The sequence below is a fragment of the Uloborus diversus genome, chromosome 9, assembly GCF_026930045.1.
Source record: "Uloborus diversus isolate 005 chromosome 9, Udiv.v.3.1, whole genome shotgun sequence".
Taxonomy (NCBI): domain Eukaryota; kingdom Metazoa; phylum Arthropoda; class Arachnida; order Araneae; family Uloboridae; genus Uloborus; species Uloborus diversus.
Window position 1 is genome coordinate 154583258 of NC_072739.1, and position 24257 is coordinate 154607514.

At 32.6% G+C, this 24257-nt stretch overlaps 1 protein-coding gene and 1 non-coding gene across 2 annotated transcripts; both read right to left on the reverse strand.

Moving 5' to 3' along the window:
• Nucleotides 1–2622: 2622 nt before the first annotated feature.
• Nucleotides 2623–3899, reverse strand: LOC129229848 (replication termination factor 2-like). The gene has a single exon (XM_054864223.1). The coding sequence runs from the start codon at nucleotides 3779–3781 to the stop codon at nucleotides 2819–2821; it is 963 nt and encodes a 320-aa protein (XP_054720198.1). The 5' UTR covers nucleotides 3782–3899; the 3' UTR covers nucleotides 2623–2818.
• Nucleotides 3900–22409: 18510 nt separating this feature from the next.
• On the reverse strand, nucleotides 22410–22483 carry Trnan-guu (transfer RNA asparagine (anticodon GUU)). Its single transcript has one exon. It is a non-coding gene; the product is annotated as a tRNA-Asn (tRNA).
• Nucleotides 22484–24257: the final 1774 nt, after the last annotated feature.

Sequence of the window (24257 nt, forward strand, 5' to 3'; positions counted from 1 at the left end):
CAAATGGATGTTAGTGGACAGTTTCAGGGTATATTTTAATGGGGCTTTTATGTATTTCTATATATTTTTTATTTTTCTGTAAAAAAAATGGAAGCGTGTCCCTTAACCCTTCCCTCAAGCAAAAGTTTTTTAAACAAATAAAACTATTAAACAATGATGTCTCGCACTCGAAAACTCATAGATGGTAGCACATAACAGGTAAACAGAGTTTTGTGGATTAATGTCGAGTAATCTTCCGTAACCATTTTTTAGGTGAAACCGGCCCCATGTGTCCTGTACAAAGCTTGTAGTGCGTGGTCATTTGACGCATTCGTTTTTACGCTCTCTATTATATTCTGTGTTGCAGTTGCATTCGATGGAGTATGCAAGTCTGAGTGCTAAAAGAAAATCACAGCAATTTTCTATTAAAGGTGCATTTTTTGGTCAAATCAGACCATCGTGCCGGAACGACAATTGAAACAAACAAAAGATTGAATATTGCTCTAAATGGCTGGTGGGACGGCCTATTTCAACCCGAGGCCATCCGTCATAAAATTTCTGCAAACTAAAAACCGAAGAGAAGGAAAACCAGAAGCTGAACTTTACAGAGAGAGGTTTTATATGATTTTTTTTTTTTTGAAAAAGACAATGTTATTCGAATTTGGTTGTATTAAAATGAAAATGAATGGTTGTATTATAATGAATGAAATTTAAAAAATTCAAAAACTCAGTGACTGTTTGAACTATTTTAAATGTTGAGTCACAGCGTTTATGTTCTTTACACTCTTTTTCCTATCGAACAAAACGACCATTAGCAATAATTTCCCTAATTCCAATTTTCACACCCCAACTCTTTTTTGACGATTATTCAACTAACATAAACTGTACATTTACAACCCTCCCCTTTCCGAGGAAGTTAGAGTTGCCCACACAGTCAAATTTCCTTAAAATACGCCCTGCAATTTTAAGTTTGGAGTTGAACAAGTTTAAAAGAGCAGGGCTCAGTATTCTTTCAGTGACTTTTTTTTCTAAATCATGCTGTATACAGCACTTACCAACTATCTCTTGCCCCAAGACAGGAGGGTTTCATCTACCATTAGCAATGGTTATCTCCAAATTTTTAATTTTTTCATTTACATCCCTTTGCTTCTCACTGCCTCATATATTACCACTTGGTTATAAAGTACAACAAAAGCAAGATTAATTCTTGATGCATACCATATTCTTATGCTTGAATTTAAACTGACTAGGAAGCCCCAAGTACAAGACATTAAAAAAGCATACAAAAGAGGACTACTGTTAACGTAGAGATCCTTTTGACTAGTCTATTTGAAAACATTATATTCAAAATTCAGTTGAAGCAGACAACAAAAACTATTGAAATTATGTGGGGAAGTATGAATTTGTAGGTTTTCTTTTTCTTTGAGATTTTATGTATGCCAATAAAAAGGGACTTTTGAACACCATATAATTCTGATACCAACCGCCCTTATTTTCCATGTAAAATTTTTGTAAAATGGAATGTGAATTTTAAATGAGGACTCATATAAGCCACTTTCCTCTATTTTTACCAAATATTGAGCTTCAGATCTTCAGAAAATTGTTAGCTATGTTAAATGTAAACAAGAAACTTCTCATCTCCTTTTGTCTGACAATGATTTGCAATCAATTCTATCATACACAAATGTGTTTGGAAATGTTTTAGGTGCCAATCGATCAGAGGTTTAACAAAAAATATAATTAGTCATATTATCCCCGGTAGCAGAAAGTAAGCTAATGTATGTTGCAGATTATTTTCCCCTTCTGGAGACGATTTTTCAATGATGGCAGTAAGAACTGAAGGAGAAAAAACATTTTGTTTTTCATGCAGCAGGGCCTGTCAGTCTGATGGTTGCTAAACTTGCTGGTGATAGGAGTGGATCTACTCTTTTGCCATGCTTCAACTGCTGAAAAGTGAATGAATGAAATTTCTGGATACATAAAATAAATTTCAAGTTTTGAAATATTTTAATTAATGTTTATGAAATAAAAACTAGTAAATGCTATCACATCAAAAGCAAATTACTACATTTTAGCAGATTGTACTCTATTTAAATACTTTTAATACATACGCAGTTATATGTTATTCATTAAATATGTGTGTATATAAATACATATATATACACACTCACAGGTATGGCATGTGTAATATGAATTAAAGCAGTAGCGTTTGCTGCAGACAATTTTTGAGTGATAAAAGTTTTGCCACTGAGCAATGAGGAATATTCTGCAGGGATTTTATCCATAACTGTACCATTAATGGACGATTCTCGTAAAAATGTCCTGTGTGTAATGCTAAGTTTTTTGTTTTAATCAAGTAACTATCAATGAAATATGGGATTAACTGTTATGCTTTAATAGTATGTTAAAGCATGTATTATTCCCCAACAGCATTATTGTTTGAATGCTTTGGTTAGCTGGAAAGAATAAAAAACTTAGCGTTACGCACAAGACATTTTTGGAGAATCGCCCTAATGAAAAAATGTGTGGGTTCAAAAGCTTGTTTGTTTTTTTTTTTTTTTTTTACTAGACACTATACTTTTTCTTGTTAATAGATTGTTAAAACAAACCAGAGAAAAAAAATCAAGAACCTTTTATTTTTTAAATGATAATTTTAATATAAAAGTTCTGAACATAGCATAACTTTTTTAAAAAAGGCCACAACAGATAAGTAGTTGTACTGTTGTTTACATGGATAAATTTTCAAATACATTTTATTTTCTTCTATTAGTATATTCTAATGCCGCCAATAAAAAAAGTTGAAGATTTTTCTTGGCAAGGTCTTTTTTATATAAATCGATCAAAAATAAAGAGGATTATGTGTAATCCAGTGAGCTTTACCTTGTGTTTTTGCAGATTTATGACTCGTGAACAATGATTTGTATGCAGCACTTGCAGAAGGATCTTTCGCTATGCTATATTCTTTTTGAGCCTTATGTGGCAGATCAAGTGCTTTAGAAGAGGCTTTCCCGTTATGAGATAAAGCATCTGCTTTGCCATTCAGTTTTGAGGTTTTCCCATTTGTTAAAGGAATGCCATTGGCAGTAGGTTCTATTTTTATCTTTTTCGCAGGTTCTGTGACCCCTCCAGTAGATGTGCCAGCAACAGCATCGCTGGGTTCGACTTTAATCTTTTTAACTTCCGACTCTCCAGCTGCTGCTGCTGCACGTTTCTTCTTTTTCTCCAGTTTGGCTAGACGGCGTCTTTCAATCATTTTATCTTTCAATGCATCAATTTCTTCATCCGTACCATTAATCACAATGGCATCATCACCTTCATACGCCTTTCCACATTTGTGACAGGTTTCTGATTTCACCTCTTTAAAAGCTCGTTCTGAAATAACGCAACCACATTTCCACAAGAAAAAAAATTTCTGTATGCCATTCATGTCCAATCCAGTGACTGGGCAAATAAACCGAGAGTCGTGGAAATCGACGTATTCATCACCCTTTTGATCCGACTTTGCTTTGAAACCATTTTTTTCAGTCAGATTAAGCTCCTTCACATCAGATAATTTTGTAACATGGCTGGCAACTTCAGATGAGGCAATCTTTTCCTTGTTTAACAAATGCTCTATAACAGCTTCTTTGTTGTACAATTTTCCAAGCTCACAAGAAACAATAGGTTTGTGCAAAGGTTGTTGTGATAGAGCGCAATGTTTCCACTTGGCTACATTTTCAGCATTTTTGTCCTTCTGTTCAGGTTTCTTCTTCTGTCGAACTAGTTCGTCTCGTCTGGGAATCGTGCCACCATCACAACCCATTTTTAGTTCGAATTTCGATTGATATACTCAGAAGTATTTTTGAAAAAAAGATAAACATTCACAAAGCAAGAAAGCTTTAAAAAACGAATAAATCAGAACATAATTTTTAATCTTTTGACAGAAGACGTTCGGTTAGGGACCGAAAGATTCTGAAAGCGTCAGGGTGAAATAGTGCAATATCTTCGCTTTTCTACTTGATTTTCTTATCGTTCATGCTGCCATCTAGTGAACAGATGTATGAGTATCAATCAAAGATTAATTATAAAATAAGGTTGCAAAGCCCTTAAAGTTGTCTTCTTTTTTGTTCCGTATTCATTTATTCTTTATAATTAGCCAAAATATAAATATTTGAAGAATTAAAAAGATTACATTTAGCATTTATGATGGAAAAAAATGAAAAATTGACTTTTTTATTTACATACATAATTATTTACTTTAGTGCAATCTTATTAAGAAAAGAGAAGAAGAATGTATTATTTTTGGTTACACTTGGTGTAAATGGGTGAATAAATAAATTTTCAAATTATTAATATATAAGCACGATAAAATTCAAATTGCCTATAATTGTTAGTAATAATAAAATTGTTCAAAGGGACAGGAATAAAGTAGTATTATCAAACGGTTTTTCATTTGGGTTATTCTGAATAAATACATTGTGCATTTGCATGAAATAGACTTAGGATATGGAAGAGCTACGAGTCAGAAAAAGAGTAATTTAAAATTGGACGACAAACATTGGACGTACTTGGGAATTGGTATTTGTTACCAGTGGCGGATCATGTGATTGTGAGGCCCCAGGCGCAGCCTGATCCTGAGGCCCTCACAACAAAAACGATACAGTCTTACTAATATTAACAATGCTGGAAATCATAACTTTTTTATTTTTTGAATAAACGAACAAACTTTTTTTTTTTTTTGGGGGGGGGAGACAGTTATATTTTTATTTAAAAGGGAAAAAACAACATTTCTGACTCCCCCCCCCCAAAAAAAAAAAAATTACAGTGAAAAATTTTGCCTACTATATTCGTACGTAATTTAGTCAGTACAGGGGGAGAGATCCTCTGAGCCCCGCTTTCTGGCATTTACAGGGGTCGGAGTGGTGATTTCAAAAATTTTAGGGTACAATTTTGATAAAATTTTAAGACAACAGATATCAAGTTTTTTTTTTTTTTTAACTTAAACGTAATGTATAAGCTTGATTTTCGCAGTGGATGATAAAACGTTTCAAATTCAATCTTGAAAATTACAATACAATGCATTCAATCTTTTATTCTTTTAACACAGTGATCAGTATGAAATAAAAATAAATGTACATATGTCCGATTGCTTCTTTACTTGCTTTGTTGTTGTTGAAAAAATGTCCTTAATAAGGAGGGTTTAAAAGCAGAGTGCAAGGTGCAAGTCCAAAATTCATTGCATTTTTCTTTTTATCAGATAATCTGATACTTTTTGATACCTCAAAATCATGAAAAATACCCCTGTAAATTCCAGATAAATCATTTAAAGACGCAAATGAATAATTGTTTTTTATGCCCACTAAAACTATAAGAAAACCTCCGCTTACGAAATTTTATCTTGGAGTGAAATTGAAACAAAAACTTTGGATTGCTTCATTATAACCAATATGTTTTCAGTAAAAGACAAAGAACATGGAATTTAAAATACGGCTTGATTTTTCAAGCTACTTGTCAACCTCTTATGTCTCGCCGCATCAGCATGAGACAATATCTGTGAAAATAAAATGCTTTAAATTCATCCCTGTCTGCATGGCACCATGTGCTAATTTTGCACCTATTTCTCTCTGCCTTTTCAACCACAGGGAAGAGAATTTCGTTTCCCATGTCATTTAAATAAAACAAACTGTTATTCACATTTTTAAAACAAAAAGTTAGTGACTAAATTTAAAAATTATATGTGCAAGAAATAATCCAACTTCACTGAACAGAAACACAAATAAAAGCAAACTGAGTCTTTGTATTGGAAGAACAAGCTAATGCTCAAATTATAACGCAAGATAAGCATTATAAAAATAAATATTACTTCCCACCTGGGGACGAACCATTTAACTTTCGTTCTAAATAAGCTTTTTGAACCAAGTGCTTACATTTGGGTTCTTATTTTGTTGTATAGCTTTTTTGTAGAAGAGGAATGACTGCAAGATTTAGAAAGTATAGATAAAACAGTTTTATATTGAGCATTTGTTTTTGTTAGCTGCACCCCCCCCCCCCCTTCTCTAGAAAAAAAGTAGCAGCAGCATAAGTTTTTCTCTTTCTTAAAAAAAAAAAAAAATAAGGTCTACGAAGTTCATTTTGTCTTAAAATATAGGCATATCAGAATGAAAAGTTTTATTTTTCTACACAAGTAGGGAGTATAGTGTGCACATTGTAGAAATTTTAGGAATTTTAGGACAATTCCTAACCCTGGGCATTTAGCAAAATCCCAGTTTTCCTCAGCTTACCAATGCAAGTATAATTCAGTTGTGCAATCAGAAAAAAGTCTAAGGAGGGTGATGCACTTAGCAAAAAGAAGAGAGAGAAAACTTGTAATCTGATAAGGAAAGGGGGGTTCGGGGGTTCTCCCCGGGAAAATTTTTGAAACTTGGAAGGTTTAAAAACGCCATTTTAGACTTTCTTTGCTGATGTTTATGGACAAAAAGGTGAAGTTGTCTCAGCTGAAAGTGGTAGAAATTGAAACCTTAAAAACGCGATTATAGGCCATTTTATTAACGTTAGGGTAAGGGATGGAGCCCAGGGAGTGCCCCCAATATATTTTTTTAAGTAGATCGAAATAAATTCTCTGCCCCCCCCTTTCCAATTTCAAAATTGAACTTTCAAAAACACTATTGCAGACAAAATTTACATGATAAACAATTTTTACGGGAAAGAGGTGCTGGGGCTCTTCCATGAAATTTTTTTTTCAAAATTATGGTCCTAAAGACTTCAGCAACATTTTATATTCAGGGGCTATACCATTTTAATTTTTTCTAAGTGTATTTTAAAAAATTTAATTTTTTTATGATATTAAAGAAAGTCTGTTCGGGGACCTTTGCTCGAATATTTTCTGAAATTCAAAGAGTTCATCGGCTTTCGGAGTCCTGGTGGTAATCCTAAGACGTACGCTAAGAAGTGGGGTGATAAGGAGAAAAGTATAATGAGTTCGCGCGCGCGCGCATGCGCAACTATGAACAAATCCAAGTGAAATTCTTACTCTCATATTTTACTTTTCCTGAAATTATTTATATACTTCTGAAATTCAAAATTCATAATTTAATTTCCTTTAATGTTTGAAAATTCTAATTCTTCAGAAGTTTTCAAGCAAATCTTAAAGCCTATGTTTTTTTTATATATATAATCATTACCATCATTTTTTTTTTTTTTTTTTGAAGCCGTAAAACATGCTTTTTAGTACATGGCAAATGTTGATGTACTCCTGAAAATAAAACTGAAACACTTCAATAAATGGGGAGAAACTAACCTGGCAGCATTAAGAAAGCTACGCAGATCTTAATTATAGCACTAGCTGCGTGCCCGGCGTTGCACGGGCTACTTAAAAAATGAAAGATATGTCCAATTGATGTTTTTGTATTACTCTGACATCAGTTTCTAAAGCGCTAAGGAGTAAATAAATACGCGTAATGCAAGGTTTGCAAAACACCAGTAGAGCATATTTTTGGCAAAAATCTCTTTAAAGTTAGTCATAGTTATCAATAATGCAAGTTATGAGTATTTTCAATTAACACAAAAGATGAAAATATATGCATTATCAATTATAATCTGTGCTCACTTTAAACTGAATTAAATCTGATAGACTATACCTGAAACATTTTTACAGTGGCTCCCAAAAGTGTTCGTACACCTACGACTTAATGAAATACGCCCCTATGCATTGGTTAGAATAATTATTTAGGAATAAGTATTTAATTATAAGACCTATGATCTATTTTTAACAAAACTACTCGAAAATTTTTAATAAAACATTAAAACTTAATTTTTTAAAAATCAAAAACCAAAAAGTGCCGGAAATTTTATCTCACGAAAGTCTTCGTACACTTTGGAAAAAATGTCAAAAAATTAGTAAATAATCTAACTTTTTACAAAATGATTATTTAGTAGAATATCATGCAGCATCAACAACAGCTTTTAAACGTCTGGGAACAGATTTCATTGTTTTTTCTTTCTTTTTTTATGCAATTTCTGAGTAAGTGTTCAGCCGCAATTCGAGTTTTACTGTTTCTAGTTCGCTTTTCGTTTCAATGGTGTATTTTCGTAATCTAGCCACCAGACATCAACAAATATGTTCCATTAAGTTTAAATCTGGTGATTGAGGAGAGATTTCTAAGGTTAAGGACAATTTTTGAGGAACCAAACTCAAACGTGTACTTCTTATCGTTATTTTGATAAAAAAAACGAAGTTGTTTCCAATTGCCAAATTTTGGGCTAATAGTTTAAAATTGGTTTTTAAAATATTTAAATAAACAGCATAATTCATTATTCCATCAAAAAATTTCAAATTTTCAATTCCTGATGCTGTTATGCACCCTCACACAAAAACACCTTCACCATCCTGATTAACTGATCTAGCTAAGTTCTTAAGATTAAATTCCTCACTTTTTCTTCTATTGACAATTATACAAAAATTTAACCCAAAATGTTGAATTTATTTTTATCTATAAGTAAGACGTTGTTCCAAAACGTTTTGAGCTTATTTATCATTGATTTTACGACGGAAAGCGTAAGTTTACTGTTTATCGTACGAACAAAAACATTTCTACCGGAAGAGGTCCCCTTTAATCCAGCTAATCAGAGAACTTGACGAGAAATTTTAAGTGAAAATGAAACGTAAAATGTTTCATTCAATTCTGCGGAAACTTTTTCAGCGCTCAAATGTGTATTTTTCATAATTTTTTTAACTGTAAACCTCCGATCACGCTTTGTTAACTTTGCCAGTTGACCTTTTCTTACCTTGTTTTCGATCCGATTCTTGTCTTAAAAGCATTTTATCAAGCACTTCACTATAGAATGGTATAAATTAACTAATTTGGGGACATTTCAAACCAATTTATGGCTACTGTGAGGGAAAAAAATCTAATTTCGAATCGTGTTTGTTGTTTTCTACGCATACCTGCCATTTAAAAGTAATAAGCAGAATATTAGGGAATAAATAAACAAAAAAATAAAGGCAAATGACTTTACAGTGTCATTACAATGCAAAAATTATAAAAAACCACATATGATAATTTTAATCATGAATTTATTCGAAAATATTTCAGTGTATGATGACTTTTGTGGCGTATTTTTTCTCTGTCTCATCGTATTTTGCCAAATTTTAAAAATAAAATTTGGCAATATTAAAAAAAAAAAAACTACTGGGTTTTATTCAGAATGGCATAGGAATGGTGTGAAAAAGATTGGACTTCATATTTGAATTCAGTTTTGCGTTAATTTGGTTTTACTACAAAATTTCAAGGTATACGAACACTTTTGGGAACCACTGTATGTACAATTACGATCAGCTTTTTACATAAAATGACACATACTTTTTGGTTGCTTTCGTGAAACTAAAGCACCAAGACTTAATAAATACCAATCAGCATTAATTTAATACCAAGTCATCAGATTCGACTTAAGCTTTAGTTAAAATCCTTAAAAACAATATTTTTGTTCAACTCTGTTTCACTTAAAGAAATCCAAACAATCTTAATTTAACATGTTCTTTGAACGATACAAACTGTATTTCAAAAATAGAAACAGGAAGGAAAAAGAGAGTTATTACAATTCGAAAACTCACACATGTGACGGGAAAAAGTCCAACAAAATAAATATAATTAGTCGCACATCCTAAATGTACCAAAATATGAGGCCGGTGAATGATAAACTTACACTACAATCAATTCGGAACTCCAGCGCTCGAATACGCTACCTTGCGGTGATTTATAAAACTGCGTCTGCACCTAAAACATTGCCACGTTGCGCATCACGTGTGTCTGTTGACGTAAACACAGGCAGTTTGTTCTGAGTATTTATTAACGCAATCGATGTGTCTTAGTTTGCTTTCAGCTACAGAAATTTATTCGTCCCTTAGTTGTATTCTCGAGCTTCTCAAAATAATGTTAGTTTTTCTTATTTCTTTCAAAAAAGTATTAAATGGTGGAAGCGTAAACAAGAAAACTCTGGATTAACAAAATTGGATAACGTTATACCAGGTAAAATTTTTTTATTGTTTTGTATGAATTTGTAAGAATATGAGTTTTTTTTAATCTTAAATTAATTTAACTAATCATATTTTACAGCAGCATTTAGTTGGAATGGACAGTATGCAAAATATTTTCTTGAATATATTATCGTAGAACAAAATGAATAACCGAGAAAGAATTTACTTTATTCCTTTTATTCTCAGCTGAAAGGTTTCGCCAAATTTGTTTAGGGTTATAGTAGTTTTAGTATTGTGCAAGCAAAGTAGCCTTGGCGAGTTTTCGCGTTTTTAGTTAAACCATTTTTAATTTTTATCATGAGTGGAATAAAATGATAGTAAGATTACAGAATTCGATAAGTAAAAAGAAATAATGGTCAATCAACTGAAAAGAAAACTACCACCATATATAAACTGTGAGTACACATTTTATTTATTTTGTTCTGAGTGAATTTGAATAAATATCAGTTTTTCAATTCGATGAAAAAAAAACGAACTTAACAACATTGACTGGACACTTTTCTTTAACCTAATTCCACATAAATGATTTAAATAAAATTTGTTACTACAGTATCCTACTGAAATAGACAGTATGCAAATAAATTTTCTTGAAAATATTTATCGCAGAACAGATTGAAAAATCCAGAAAGAACGTTAAGAATTTGAACAATAAAAAATAAAAGTTCGCCAAAAATCTGTTTATAGTGTTATGGTTTTAAAATTATGTGAAAGAATAATGTATCTTGACAAGATTTCGCATATCAGGTAAATTATTTCCATGACGAATGAATTAAATGCATGATTTCTTTGGATATCCAATCATATAGTCATAGAAATAAATTATCTAGTGTTAAACGTTACTCTTGACAGTCTGCCACGTATGTGCACTATGTGACAAAAATGTCAACAAATGCTGGAAATGTCACGAAACTGAACTTAATATGTACTAATGTATAGAAAAAACGGTACAAAATGAAAATGCCGTTCGAAGCGAACCAAAAATTTATGAATTCCGAATTCAACATCGTGAAAATGGCTGCTTCAGAACAACTTACTGTGTGTTCTACATTAATTGTTTACTTTCGTAATACTTTTTGGTTTCTAATCTCTTTCTATATGGATCAGAATATCCACAAGACTTTGAAAAATCTTTTCAAACGAATAAAGCGAAAAAATCATACATACGAACAAAAATCACAACACTTTTAGCATTTTCTTCGCTACCACATGCGTTTGTTTTAGTTTTCAATTCCGCCATTAAACAGTGACTGCAGTGCCCCCTATAGTTCGTTGGAGTTGCGAATAGCTAAAGAAACAACTTTCATATGTTGAAAGGAGTTAAGAACGTTGAATGTAAAAAATAAAAAAAGGACAGACGATAAAATAAAGGCTATATCCGAATAGAGCAACCAATTTTAAACTAATTTAAAATGAAATTCTAGATGGAAACGTTGTTTTAAGATTTGGACAGCAGCCAAAAAAATCTCTTTTAAAACAATTATTAGAATTTTACTTGCTCACGCATATTCAAAATGGCAACAGGAAAGAAATAAAATTCCCGAATAACGTTATGTTAATTAACGTTTTAAATAATATCTCCGCTAATTAAAGTCGCACAATTACGAGATTGGTCCTATTGTTTTCTTTGGGAAATTTCGAATTGATCGGTATCTCGTTTGACTCCCGATTCGCAGCGGTTCTCGAGAAGATAGATCTTCAGACAGACAGACAGACGCGAACAGATTTTAATATTATAGTGGATGACGACGCTGTCAGGTTAGGTTTGCCACAACTACAGTTTTTATATAAAACGTTTGTCTTTAATAAGTAAATCAATCTTAATGAAGTTGAAAATGTAAAATATATTACAACAAATGGCACCAGTGAAAGAAGGAGAACACTCAAGGCATTTAAAATTTTTATAGTAATTTTATAAAGCGTATTTGTAATGAATTGACAAATGGTTCTTTTCTCTGTAATGGAAATATGATTTAAAGAAGAATTAACAGTGTATTCTTTTTTTCAAAAGCACAGTGTATTCTTTTTTTCAAAAGCAATACCTTTGTACAACTTTAATTATAGCCTATTATATTTCAAAATTTATCATTTAACACCAAGATTGCAGCATAATTCTAAAAATAAAATAGTTATTAAAACATATTCAACTTATCTCAAAAGGAATGACGGTCTTGTCGTTGATTGAAGACATAGAGCAAAAGCACGAGCACGAGTGAATCAAAACAGCAAATGACATAACTTCTTCGTTCTTCCTCCAAAAAAAAAAAAAAAAAAAGAAAGAAAGAAAGAAAGAAAAAATTCCCGCCTTTTCCAAACTGCTTATTTAGTTAAATACGTCACAAAACTATCTTGTTACGGGTTGGTCACTGATGGGAAAGTGGGAAATTTAGCAAAAAGTAAAGAAAGAAAACACAGGAAAACACAGCTGTGCGCTGTGCCCAGCGTGTGAAAACTACTTCGATCTGGACCCCCCACAGATCTGTCTTTTCTCCCTTCAGTATTCTAGATAAGGAAAGGGAATATAATTGTTAGTCAAGAAGAGTGACCATTCCAAGAGGTCGAGTTTTACAACCCATGTTGTAAATCCTGCTGCCTGCTCCCCTTATTTAGAATAACACCGATTCGGGCGTAATCGCATCGCACAAATGACGATTGGTACATTTTGAGGACTGATATAATACTGACACAAAAATGACGACTGGTTATCAGGCCCAGATGTATAAATTTTGGGGCCCCCCTGCAAAAACTCTGTAGGGCCACTCCCCAGAGGCCAGCAGTGTGTACATTCGTACCGTTAATAAAAACTTAGTGCCAGTTTTTTTATTTTTATTTATTATTATTTTTTCAATTTCTTGGGACATTGGGCCCTTTTAGGTCGTGTCCCCCCCCGGCACTGCGTGGTTTGCGGGTACGCAGGGCCTGCTGGCAAGACTAACTGTGCATTTTATCAGAATAATTTTGTCGAGTATTTTACAAAGACAATTTTATGCTGAAATTGTGGGAAGAAAAAGGAAAATCCAAACTCTAGGGAAAATCCAAACATAGGTACCTGAAGCCAGGGGCCCCCTAAGACTCAGGGGTCCCTATTGGAAGAAATTAGCCCGCGCCTAAAATTCATGATTAAATATCAATTTTCATGAGTTTTGAACATTTTGCACTCAAAATTATAGCTTTCCACGACAAATTCTCAAAACAAAAATTTTGGTTTTGAGGATAGGCCAGTTCACAGCTCCGAGGCCCCCTGCTTTTCTGGAGGCCCCAGCTAGCGCCTCATGCGCCTATGCGGTGATCCGCCACTGTTTGTTACATTTGGAGGATGTAAACTTAAGTCTCTGAAAAAAAAAATTATGTAACCTCAACTGATGAAAGTACTCAATAAACTTGGGTAAAAAAATACACCGAACTTAGCATTCATTATTAATTAATGCTAGGTGAAAAATAACTATGTACAATAGAATAAAAGTTATTAAACTAATTTTTTGATAATCATATCTTTAAAAAGTGAAAAGGGTGCTGAAAAAATGTCAGTTAATTAAAAGTGAGCAACGAAAATTTTTAATTGGAAAAAAAATTCGAATTCGTTTACAACAAATTTAATGATGAACATATCAGTTTAAAATATGAGTTTCAGTTTTATATCAAATACAAAAAAATAAAAAAAACTAATTTGAATTCTGAAATTTTTAATTCAAATTATGTTTTTCGCAATCACGAACTGCGACAGGACCTTACTCATTGGGGTTATTGTTTCTAGAAATGGCTCCTGTCCCCCCAAGCCTGCCCCTCCTCCAGGGCGGTTACGTGTGCATCGTTGTGTGTGTGTGTAGACTTGTGTGTATGCACGTAGGGAGTGTGAGTGTATGTGTGTGAAGTCGTGTGTGTGTGTGTTTGTGTGAGTGTGTGTAGGATATGGACGCCTCTGACCAAGAGAAGCGGATAGCTCAGGACCGGAGCAGCCGCGCCTGCAGAGGACGGTGAGCGGTGGTGCTGCAGAGGCTCCTGGTCCAAGCTGAAAAAGGAACCAGACGCCAAGAACGGTCAAGTGAAGAAGTGTGTATCAGTGCTTGGACATGCAAAGCATATATATATATATATATATATATATATATATATATATATATATATATATATATATATATATATATATTATATTATATATATATATATATATATATATATATATATATTATATTATATATATATATATATATATATATATATATATATTATATTATATATATATATATATATATATATATATATATATATTATATATATATATATATATTATATTATATATATATATATATTATATTATATATATATATATATATATATATATATATATATATATATATATATATATATATATATATATATATATATATATATATATATATATATATATATATATATATATATATATATATATATATAGTTCGGTTCGGAATATAACTAAAAATTCAATTTAGTTTTAGAGGCGGCAAATTGCGTGGTTTAAAAAAGTCTTTTGAAAATATTAACATCCGTTTCAGTGATATAAGATGCACTATTTTATTAATGAAAAAGACAACTTAAAGTGTGTACCACAGCTTTGATAGGCAAAATCCATATTATTATTTTATATTATGATTATTATTACTCAATTGGGATGACTGGGGTGCGGCACTAGTCAATATGTCGCCTAGGGCGGCAGAACTACTACAGCCGGCCCTGCGCTTACTGTGGGGTAAGTGGAAGCCCCATCCGATTTTTTTAAAAATATGATAGTTAAGAATATTTAAAGTAATATTTCAGAAAATAATGAAGAACCTTTGTTTATTAATAATATATAAGATAAAATAAGACAATAAGTATAAAATTTTTTGCTTCAAGACTTATGCATAAGGTTTCAAAAACGAACTATTCTCAAAAGGGGTCCCACTTAACCCATCCAACCCTACTTTACATTTAAAAACAATATATTTCCCACACAATAGATGAAACAGCAACTTTTTAGCTATTTTCGCTTCATGGCAGCTATATTTGAATAATAGGTATAAGTAGACCAGTTTTAACACAAATAATGTATGATTCAAAATAAATTTAGCGTTTAAAATTTAAAAAAAGTTTCATAGAATTTTTATTTTGATTTTTTGGTGCAAGTCTAGAGGCATAGTCCATAATAAATTTTTATCATAAAATGTCTGTACATGTACATTGAGCATAGTAATCTGAAATTTTTCCCCCAGTCTCTTCTGCCCCTTTTTTCAAGCAGTTTTCAAGTATAATTTTCTCTTTTTTTAAACTGAAAACTGTCACACATGATGATAGAACTTTTACAATGACAATTAGAAATCATCCTTCAGAACAAATTTTGACTATCAACCACTAGGTTTCAAATCTAGCTGCTCTGCCCCCCCCCTTCCCCCAGCTACTACCACCAATCCTTTAACTATATACTTCTAGGAAACAGTGGTACCCTTATTTCCTATTATCATATGTTTCATATTTTTTAGAAGAAAAAATCTTAAAATTTGACAGTTTTCTATGTTTATGAGCTTAGAGTTGACAAAAGTTCTGAAATAGATTTAATTGGGGTGAATAAGGCAATAGCTAAAACTTGATTATAAACCAGCCTGAATTGATGAACCTTTTAGCTTACTCTTAAAATTAGCATTAGTTCTCTAAATATTCAATAAATTCTTAAGATTCAGAAATAGGTTATAACGTTTAGAGAAGTTGCGATTTCGTTTAATGCTTTGCTTAATCAGGGGTGCCCCTCATCCTAAAGGGAAAGAGCACACCCCCCTAAAAGTCACGAAGTGTCCCCCCCGCCCTTATCAAGAGCTCCCCAAAATTGAGAAAAATACTCCTAAAAACAACCCCCATAAAATTTTCAATGGATCAGTCTGCGGCATGACCCTTCCCCCCCCCTTTGGTGGGCACCCCTGGCTTAATGATAAGGTTTCCATCATCATGTATATTTTTAGAGTAAAATAATGTGTTAAACAATTACTTTACTTAATAAGTTTACTTAATTACTTTATTTAAAGTCATGGTGTATAAGAAAAAATGCATTTTTTTTTTATACATACTTTTTTCCGAATTGTAATTTTGGAATAAAAGCAATATTGCAAGAATAATCTATGTAGTTTAGCCAGTTGAAGTTAAGATTGTATAATGCAGTGCAGTTAAATTTAGAGCAATACATTCTAAAAATTCAAATTTAATTAATAAAAATAAAATCAACTGATTTTAATCAATGATTTTGTTAAAACAATTTCTTGATTCAAATCAACGGGTTTTTTTTTTTTTTTAATTACTAATTTTAATTCATGATTTTAATCATAACTTAAATCAAGCTGATTTTAATCAACGAACACTGCTTAACATTAAGTAAGATTGTCAAGCAGTTAATAATAATAAGTATTAACAAAATCGAAAGCGTTGTACGGTTCCAAATTATGAACACACTAGCAAAAATACCCCGCATTGCCTGGATCAGTAATAATTATGAGAAAAAATCGTTACTTGCTTTTTTTTTCTGGTTTAAGTGAAAGAATTTAAAACACATTTTTTTGACATGATTAAAAGTGGAGTTTCTTCCTTACCCATAAAAGTAAAATAGCAATAAGTATAAAGAACAAAATAGTATTGATTTAGAAACGAAAGCACTATATTTAAGCATATACAAATTTCCAAAACATGAAATTATTCTTCTCATGTTTAAAAAGATTAATCTGTTGATACTTTTTTTTTTTTTTTTTAACCTGGAGTCTAAAACCTTCTCTGTATTGCTATTGACGTTGCTCGTTATCCCCTTATACTTGCTTTAGTTATTTTGGGAAATTTCAATCATTGTGGGCTCTTTGTGCGATTTTACCGAATTTGCGGGAATCGTTTTGGGATATCTTCGATGATGCTCCCTCCTTCTTTCCTTACTTTGTAAAAACGATATATTAATTTTCGTTACAAAGATATTATCGCCAGGTGCTGAGATACTTTTGGTCACCATAAAATGGCGCTAAAGAGTTTCATTCGAAATGTTTCCAAAATAAGTAGCAAAATTTGGCGATTGTTTGAAATTGTGCAAAAAGGAAAAAATAATGGAAGTTTTTGTACTGTTTATGGATTTGCCTAATTTAGTTGCTGGATTATTTAACACAGTAAAATAGTAAAACAGCAATGATAACAATTAGGATTAAAAAATGGTGCTCATATTTTAATATTTTGTTGTCAGTCAAGAACTTTTTTTTAAACGTTTTCTTAAATTAGTCAAGTGCATGCTGGGCAAAGTGACATAGTTCAATTCGTTTACTTATTCAATCATTTTAAGTATTAATTCATTAATTAATTAACAATTGCCTTATTCACCCCAATTGGATTTATTTCAGAACTTTAGTCGACTCTGAGCTGATAATAAGCATACAAAATTGTCAACTTTTAAGAATATATCTTGAAAAATGTATAAAAATTATAATTCTAGGAAATTTAGTAGCACCAATGTTTCCTAGAAGTATAAATGAATGATTGGTGGTAGTAGCTGGGGAAGGGGGGGGGGGGCAGACCAGCTAGAGTTGAAACCTAGTAGTAACGAAATTTGTACACAAGGATTTCTATTTGTCATTGTAAAACTTCTATTATCATGTGTGACATTTTTCTTTTTATAAAAAGAGAAAATTCTGTTTGAAAACTGCGTGAAAAAGGGGAGAGAAGGGACTTAGAAAAAATTCTAGATTGCGATGCACAATGTACAAACATTTTATGATAAAAATTTACTATGAACTATGCCTCTGGACTTGCACTAAAAGATTAATAATGATAATTGATATATACTAATGTTTCAAGACTAAAACAAAAAATCTAAATAAAAAAATCCGAATTTTTCGATTTAAAAAAATTATAAAAAACACAATTCCTGATGTTAAGTAGTCATTTCTAACCTTTATCATTATCACAAACTATTTGCATATGGAATTTTAACATAGAAAATGTGTTTCACATATGAGAGTCTTTCACAGTAAAATATTTGAGTGCTTTTGTCTGTAGTTGATGTAAAACTGAAACTCATATTTTTAACTGATATGTTCATCATTAAATTTGTTGTAAACGAATTTGAATTTTTTTTCCAATTAAAAATTTTTGTTGCTCACTTTGAATTAACTGACATTTTTTCAGCACCCTTTTCACTTTTTAAAGATATGATTATCAAAAAAACTAGTTTAATAACTTTTATTCTATTGTACGAAGTTATTTTTCACCTGGCATTAATTCATATGAATGCTAATTGTAAAGAGTAAATGAATAGAAGAAAAAAATTCTATTAATGCTTTTTTTTTCATTTCTAAAATACTTTTTATCGAAGTTAACTGAATACTTTCATCAGTTGAGGTTACATGAACTTTTTTGTTCAGAGGATTAATTTTACATCTTCCAAATGTAACAAATACCATAATTCCCAAGAACGTTCAATGTTTGCAATTTTTTCGTCCAATTTTAAATTACTGTTTTCATGAATCGTAGCTATTACATAAATTAAGTCTATTTCATGTGAATGCGCAGTATACTTATTCAGAATAATGCAAATGAAAAAAAACCCCTTTAATAATGCTCTACCTTATTCTTGTCTATTTGAATAATTTTACTATTACTATCAATTGCAGGCGATTTAAATTTTATCATGTTAAAATATTACTGAATTTGAAAATTTATTTATTTACCCATTTATACCAAGAGCAGCCAAAAATAATGCATTCTTCTTCTCTTTCCACCGATTTTGTTGCACTTAGGCAGAGCTTGAAAGAGGTTTTTTCGTCAGGGTTGGAAAATAGCGACGTAGATCAGCAGTGGACGGAATTTAAGGATAAACTTGCTAAAACCGTTGGGGACTATGTTCCATTTAGGAGAAAAGGTGTTAGTACCAAAATTTGGCCCATGTGGTTCTCCAGGGAGACTAAAGAAGCTCTTAATTATAAGCAAGCCACTTTTCGTAAGTTTAAAGAAACTGGTCAGAGTGCGGAAAGGCTCCAGTATGGTAAGGCAAGGCGAAATTTTAAGTATTTGGTACGGATTCAGAAAAGGGAATTGGAGCAAAGGCTGGCAGATGACATTGATGGGAACCCTAAGAGGTTTTTTGCTTACGCTAATTCTGGGAAAGCTCGAAACAGTCAAATTGGGCCTTTGGTTGATGAGCATGGAAATTTAATCCATAACGATAGGGATATTGCAAATGTTCTAAATAACTTTTTTTCCAGTGTGTTTAACGATAACTGTATCTCAACAGTTGACACTAACAAGACACAAGCTATTATACAGCTTGAGGATTTTGTATTTTCCAGGGAGGAGGTTTTATTTCATTTGAAAAAGATTAAAGCAACTAAAGCTCCGGGACCAGATAATATTTATCCAAAAATTTTAGTTGAATGTGCAGAGGAATTAGTGGATGTTATTTTGAATATTTTCAATGCTTCTTATAACTCGGGGACGGTGCCAGAGGACTGGAAGCTGGCTAACATAACGCCACTCTTCAAGAAGGGGTCTAAAGGTATTGCTGGGAATTATAGACCTGTAAGTTTGACTTCGGTGATTTGTAAGATTTTCGAAACTTTGCTCAAAATTAAGATCATGATGTTCTTAGAGACTAATAGTCTGTTGACTAGTTTGCAGTATGGTTTCAGGAAAGGTAAATCCTGTACTACTAATTTATTGCATTTCTACGACAAGGTTACCTCAGCTTTAGATAACAAAAAATGTGTGGATGTTGTTTATATTGATTTTCAAAAAGCTTTTGACAAGGTACCGCATGTTGCTCTTCTCAGCAAGTTAGCTGACATTGGAATAGGAGGAAAAACTTTACTTTGGGTTAGAAGTTGGCTTACTGGTAGGAAGCAAAGAGTAGTTGTGAGAGGAAATCATTCTAATTGGAGTGATGTTTTAAGTGGGGTTCCTCAGGGATCAGTTTTAGGGCCTCTTTTGTTTATTATATTTATGAATGACATCAATGAAAATATTTCTGGAAGCATGAATTGTTTTGCTGACGATGTAAAAGTTATGGGGATTGTCGAAAATGAAGAACAAGTAAAACAGCTGCAAGAGGATTTAGATCATATTACTAAGTGGGCAGATAAATGGGGTATGGCAGTTAATGTAGGGAAATGTCAAGTGCTACACTTAGGTCATGGAAATAAGCGTATGAGATATCGTTTACAGGGTTCAGTCATAAATCAGGCAGAAAATGTTATGGATCTGGGTGTCTTTATAAATCAGGACTTCAAGTTTAGTCAACAGTGCAGTATTGCTAGTAACAAAGCCAACAAAATGCTTGGGTTCATCAATAGATCTATTTCAAACAAATCTAAGAAAGTTCTTCTGCCTTTATATAGGAGTTTAGTAAGACCTCATTTGGAGTATGCTGTTCAGTTTTGGTCGCCTTATCTGAAGAAAGATATTTTTGTATTGGAAAGGGTTCAAAGAAGGGTAACTAAATTAGTAAGGGGACTCTCAGATTTAGGTTATGATACCAGACTTAATAGGCTTAACATGTATAGCCTGGAGCAAAGGAGAGTCAGAGGGGACATGATTCAGTTATTTAAATTTATCAAAATGAAAGATGTAAATGGATTAAATTTTTGCGGGGAAAGCAGGACAAGGGGTCATTGTTTTAAGCTATTTAAATCTCAGGCTAACTTGGAAATCAGGAAAAACTACTACTTTAGCAGGGTCGTGGGCACTTGGAATAGCTTACCAGAAGAGGTGGTAATGAGCAAGGGAGTGGATAGCTTTAAGAGGGCCATTGATCTTCATTGGGGACTAATTAATTGACTAGGACCAGCCTAGCTGGGCCCAGTGCCTGTTGCTGGTCGTCACATTTGTATTTGTATTTGTATAAGATTGCACTATCTAATGTAAATAATCATGCATGTAAATGAAAAAGTATTTCTTCATTTTTTTCCACCGTAAAAAAATTATTAGCCTTTTTAATTATTCGAATATTTATATTTTTGCTAATTATAAACAATAAATGAATACTAAAAAAAGAAAGAAGGAGAACCTCCATTAATAAGGCTTTGCAACCTTATTTTTATAATAATTATTGATCGATACTCATACATTTATCCACTAGATGGCAGCATGAACGATAAGAAAAATCATACAGAAAAGCGAAGATATTGCACTATTTCACCCTGAAGCTTTCAGAATCTTTCGGTCTTTAACCGAACGTGACAGAAGCAAATTTCACAAAAAATCGTAAACAAGAAACAAGATTTAGAGCGTGAATAGTTGAGAAGTTTTAGTCCTGACAATACACATAGTTTTTACTTGTAACTCATTAAAAATATAACATAAAAATTCTGATTAAAAATAAATAAATGCGGTTAAAAGCCTCATTTTTAAGAAATTTACATTTTGAAACAAAATATTTTAATTCGAATGCGTCTTTCATTCATTATTTGTAACAACGACTAGTGCTGCCATCTATTGAGCGCTTTACTTTGATAACTATATTTATGGATAACTTTCTCATTGTTAAAATTAAATTAATAATCAATGAAATAAAATTTATTTTCCGAATTTTCAAGTAATTAACCGAATCATCTTTGATAACCCTCTAATTGTTAAAATTAAATTAATAATCAGTGTGATAAAATTAATTTTCCAAAATTTCAAATAACTATCCCAATCATCCCCCGTAGTTCTCCAGGCAGATTCCTTATTTCACAACAAGTATTAAATTTCTTTTAGAAAATGAAATGTATTTAACACATTATTCTTGTTTATTGAAAACTATTGTGTATTGAAACTGTGTAATTGAAAACTCCAATGCAGTCTAAATATTTTCCAAACTTATTAGATTCCTACAACGAATAAACCTGTTTCTGTGCAGGGAAAGGATTGCATAAAAAATTCTTTTTAAGGGAATGTCGTAATAAGTAGTAAATTATTTGTCTGAAACATAGAACAAAAGAAAAATCTTTATGCGTCAACGGTTTAAAATCACAAAAAATAATAAAGGGAAGGGGTGATAGAAGAAAAGAACTATAAAAACAAAAAATAGCATAATAAAAGGATTAGTATAGTGCACAATAACATTAATTTATTTGTTTGCATCACAGTGCAACAAAAAAAAAAAAAGAAAAGGAAAGGAAAACATCATGCATCAGCAATTAAAAATGAAAAAAAAAGGGGGAGGGGAGAAGTGAAGAACCATAAAAAAGAGCATTAAAACTGAACAGGATTTGGGTGCTGAGCGATAATATAAATTATTTGTTTGCATCACAGTACAGAAAAAAGTCTTTATGCAGTTAAAAATCACGAGAAAAAGAGAAGGGAAGGAGTGAAAAACTAAATAAATAAAAAAGGAGCATAGTAACAGGACTGGGGACACTGTGCAAAGAAAATAAGCAAAAATTTCTCACCAAAAAAAAAAAAAAGGTACGTCCGCCCCCGGGTGGGCTCGAACCACCAACCTTTCGGTTAACAGCCGAACGCGCTAGCCGATTGCGCCACGGAGGCTCGTTCCTAACTGAAGAAAAAAAAATACAAATGCCGACAGCAGATGTTTAATTGCTGGTAAGCAGTCTAAATACTTTCAACTTGTGTATACGCAGCACTTCAGTAAACATGCCCAGCCCAGAAGAAATTCACGCAGGGATCCATGCCGGGGGGGGGGGGGTGTCCCCAAGCTGACAGGTCCCTCACGTAGAGAGGTAAATGCCCCTCCTAATGTTAAGAAATTATGGTAAATTCGTTACTGGGGTACATTGCTAGGCTTGGTTGATTACTTTCAAACTTGGGGCTGTCCCACCCAAGGGGTTTGGCCTGGCCCGACGAACCACACGGACCATCGGCGTGCCCTCCCGCCTGTGCGGTGCGCCCTCTGCGAGTCTTCGGTTTTTTTTTTTTTTTACCCGCCTTTGCTCTCCCCTCCCCAGGGCCGTATCCAGAGGGGGGGGGGGCCTGACGGGCCCGGGTCCCCCCCCCCCGAAATCCGAAATGTTTTGTACCGTAAAACAGAAGAAGGTTTTTTTTGTTTGTTTTTTTTTTTAATTCCTAATGTCGGGAAAAAAATGACAAAGTTTTTTTTTTAATTCTTAATTTTGCTACTATTCAAAATTTATAATATTTTGAAGAAATACAGAAAAAGCAGTTCTAGTTCTCATTAGCTGCAAGGCACACTTGAAATTTAGACCTTTAATTAGGACTTCCTGCTCTCTTTCCCAATTCAATTCAGGGCAGTCCAGGGTTAAGGCAGGCCCTTTGTCAGTTCGGTAGACTTTCAAGTCTATCAAACTGACTTCTGTGCACTTCCTCCTCCAGGGGGCGTGCACAGAAATTTTGGGGCTGTCACAAATGCTTTTTTTGGGCCCCCTCCATATTGTTTACCCATATTTTCAACCCTAGGTTTAAAAATATTGGGCCACATTTAAGCTCGGGCCCGGGCCAACAGGTGTCACTTCTCCCCTCTGTGCACGACCCTGCCCTCCCCATAAAACTTACACTGTACTGATTTCGAGTCGGGGACTCCCCAAAGGCTGAGCCCCTAGTTTCCGATTAGGCGAGTATCTTTGTTACCAAGATGTGCCAAATTCAGCTCCTTGATACATATTGAGTAAAAAATGCAAAAATCAGGATTCTCGCGTTTTTGTAGCATATTTTTCAAGATCATTTTTGTGACTGATATTTTTCTTGTCTTGCATTTATTTAATGCCGAATTCAGTATCATGGAAGTTCTTTTGTTATTGCTTGTTTTTTTTTTTTTTTTCTTACTTCTACTGCTTACTGTTAATACTTGTAGTATGAGAAAAAAAATAACACTTACTCTACTCTCTTTCATTTTCTGCACTACTTGTGATTGAAAAAAAAAAAAAGTTTGTTTCGAGAAATATTTCGCTGCATTTATTTTTAACTTAAAACGGGTGTGTCTTACAAAGTTATAATCATTTTGTAATACTGCAATCAACTTTTGAAAAGTGAATAAAGAGCTTCAAATAATTTCAACTGTTCGAGAGTCTTTGAAAATTATTTAAGTTTTTGAAATTCCTTGAAAAGTTCTTCAAATTTGTATCTTATCAAGAAAATAAAGTATGAATTGTCCGGCCAGAATATTACTCTTCCGTTCTTATTTTCTGAATGTCTACACCATTTCTTTTAAACTATTTTGTGCAATTTTCATACTGTAGGGCATTTAATTTAAAAAAAAAAAGAAATGGGGGTAGGAGGAGTATCAAAAACAAACTTCACTAAAAGCCGATATGAGCAGATGACGAAGTGCTTCTCTTTTCTCCTC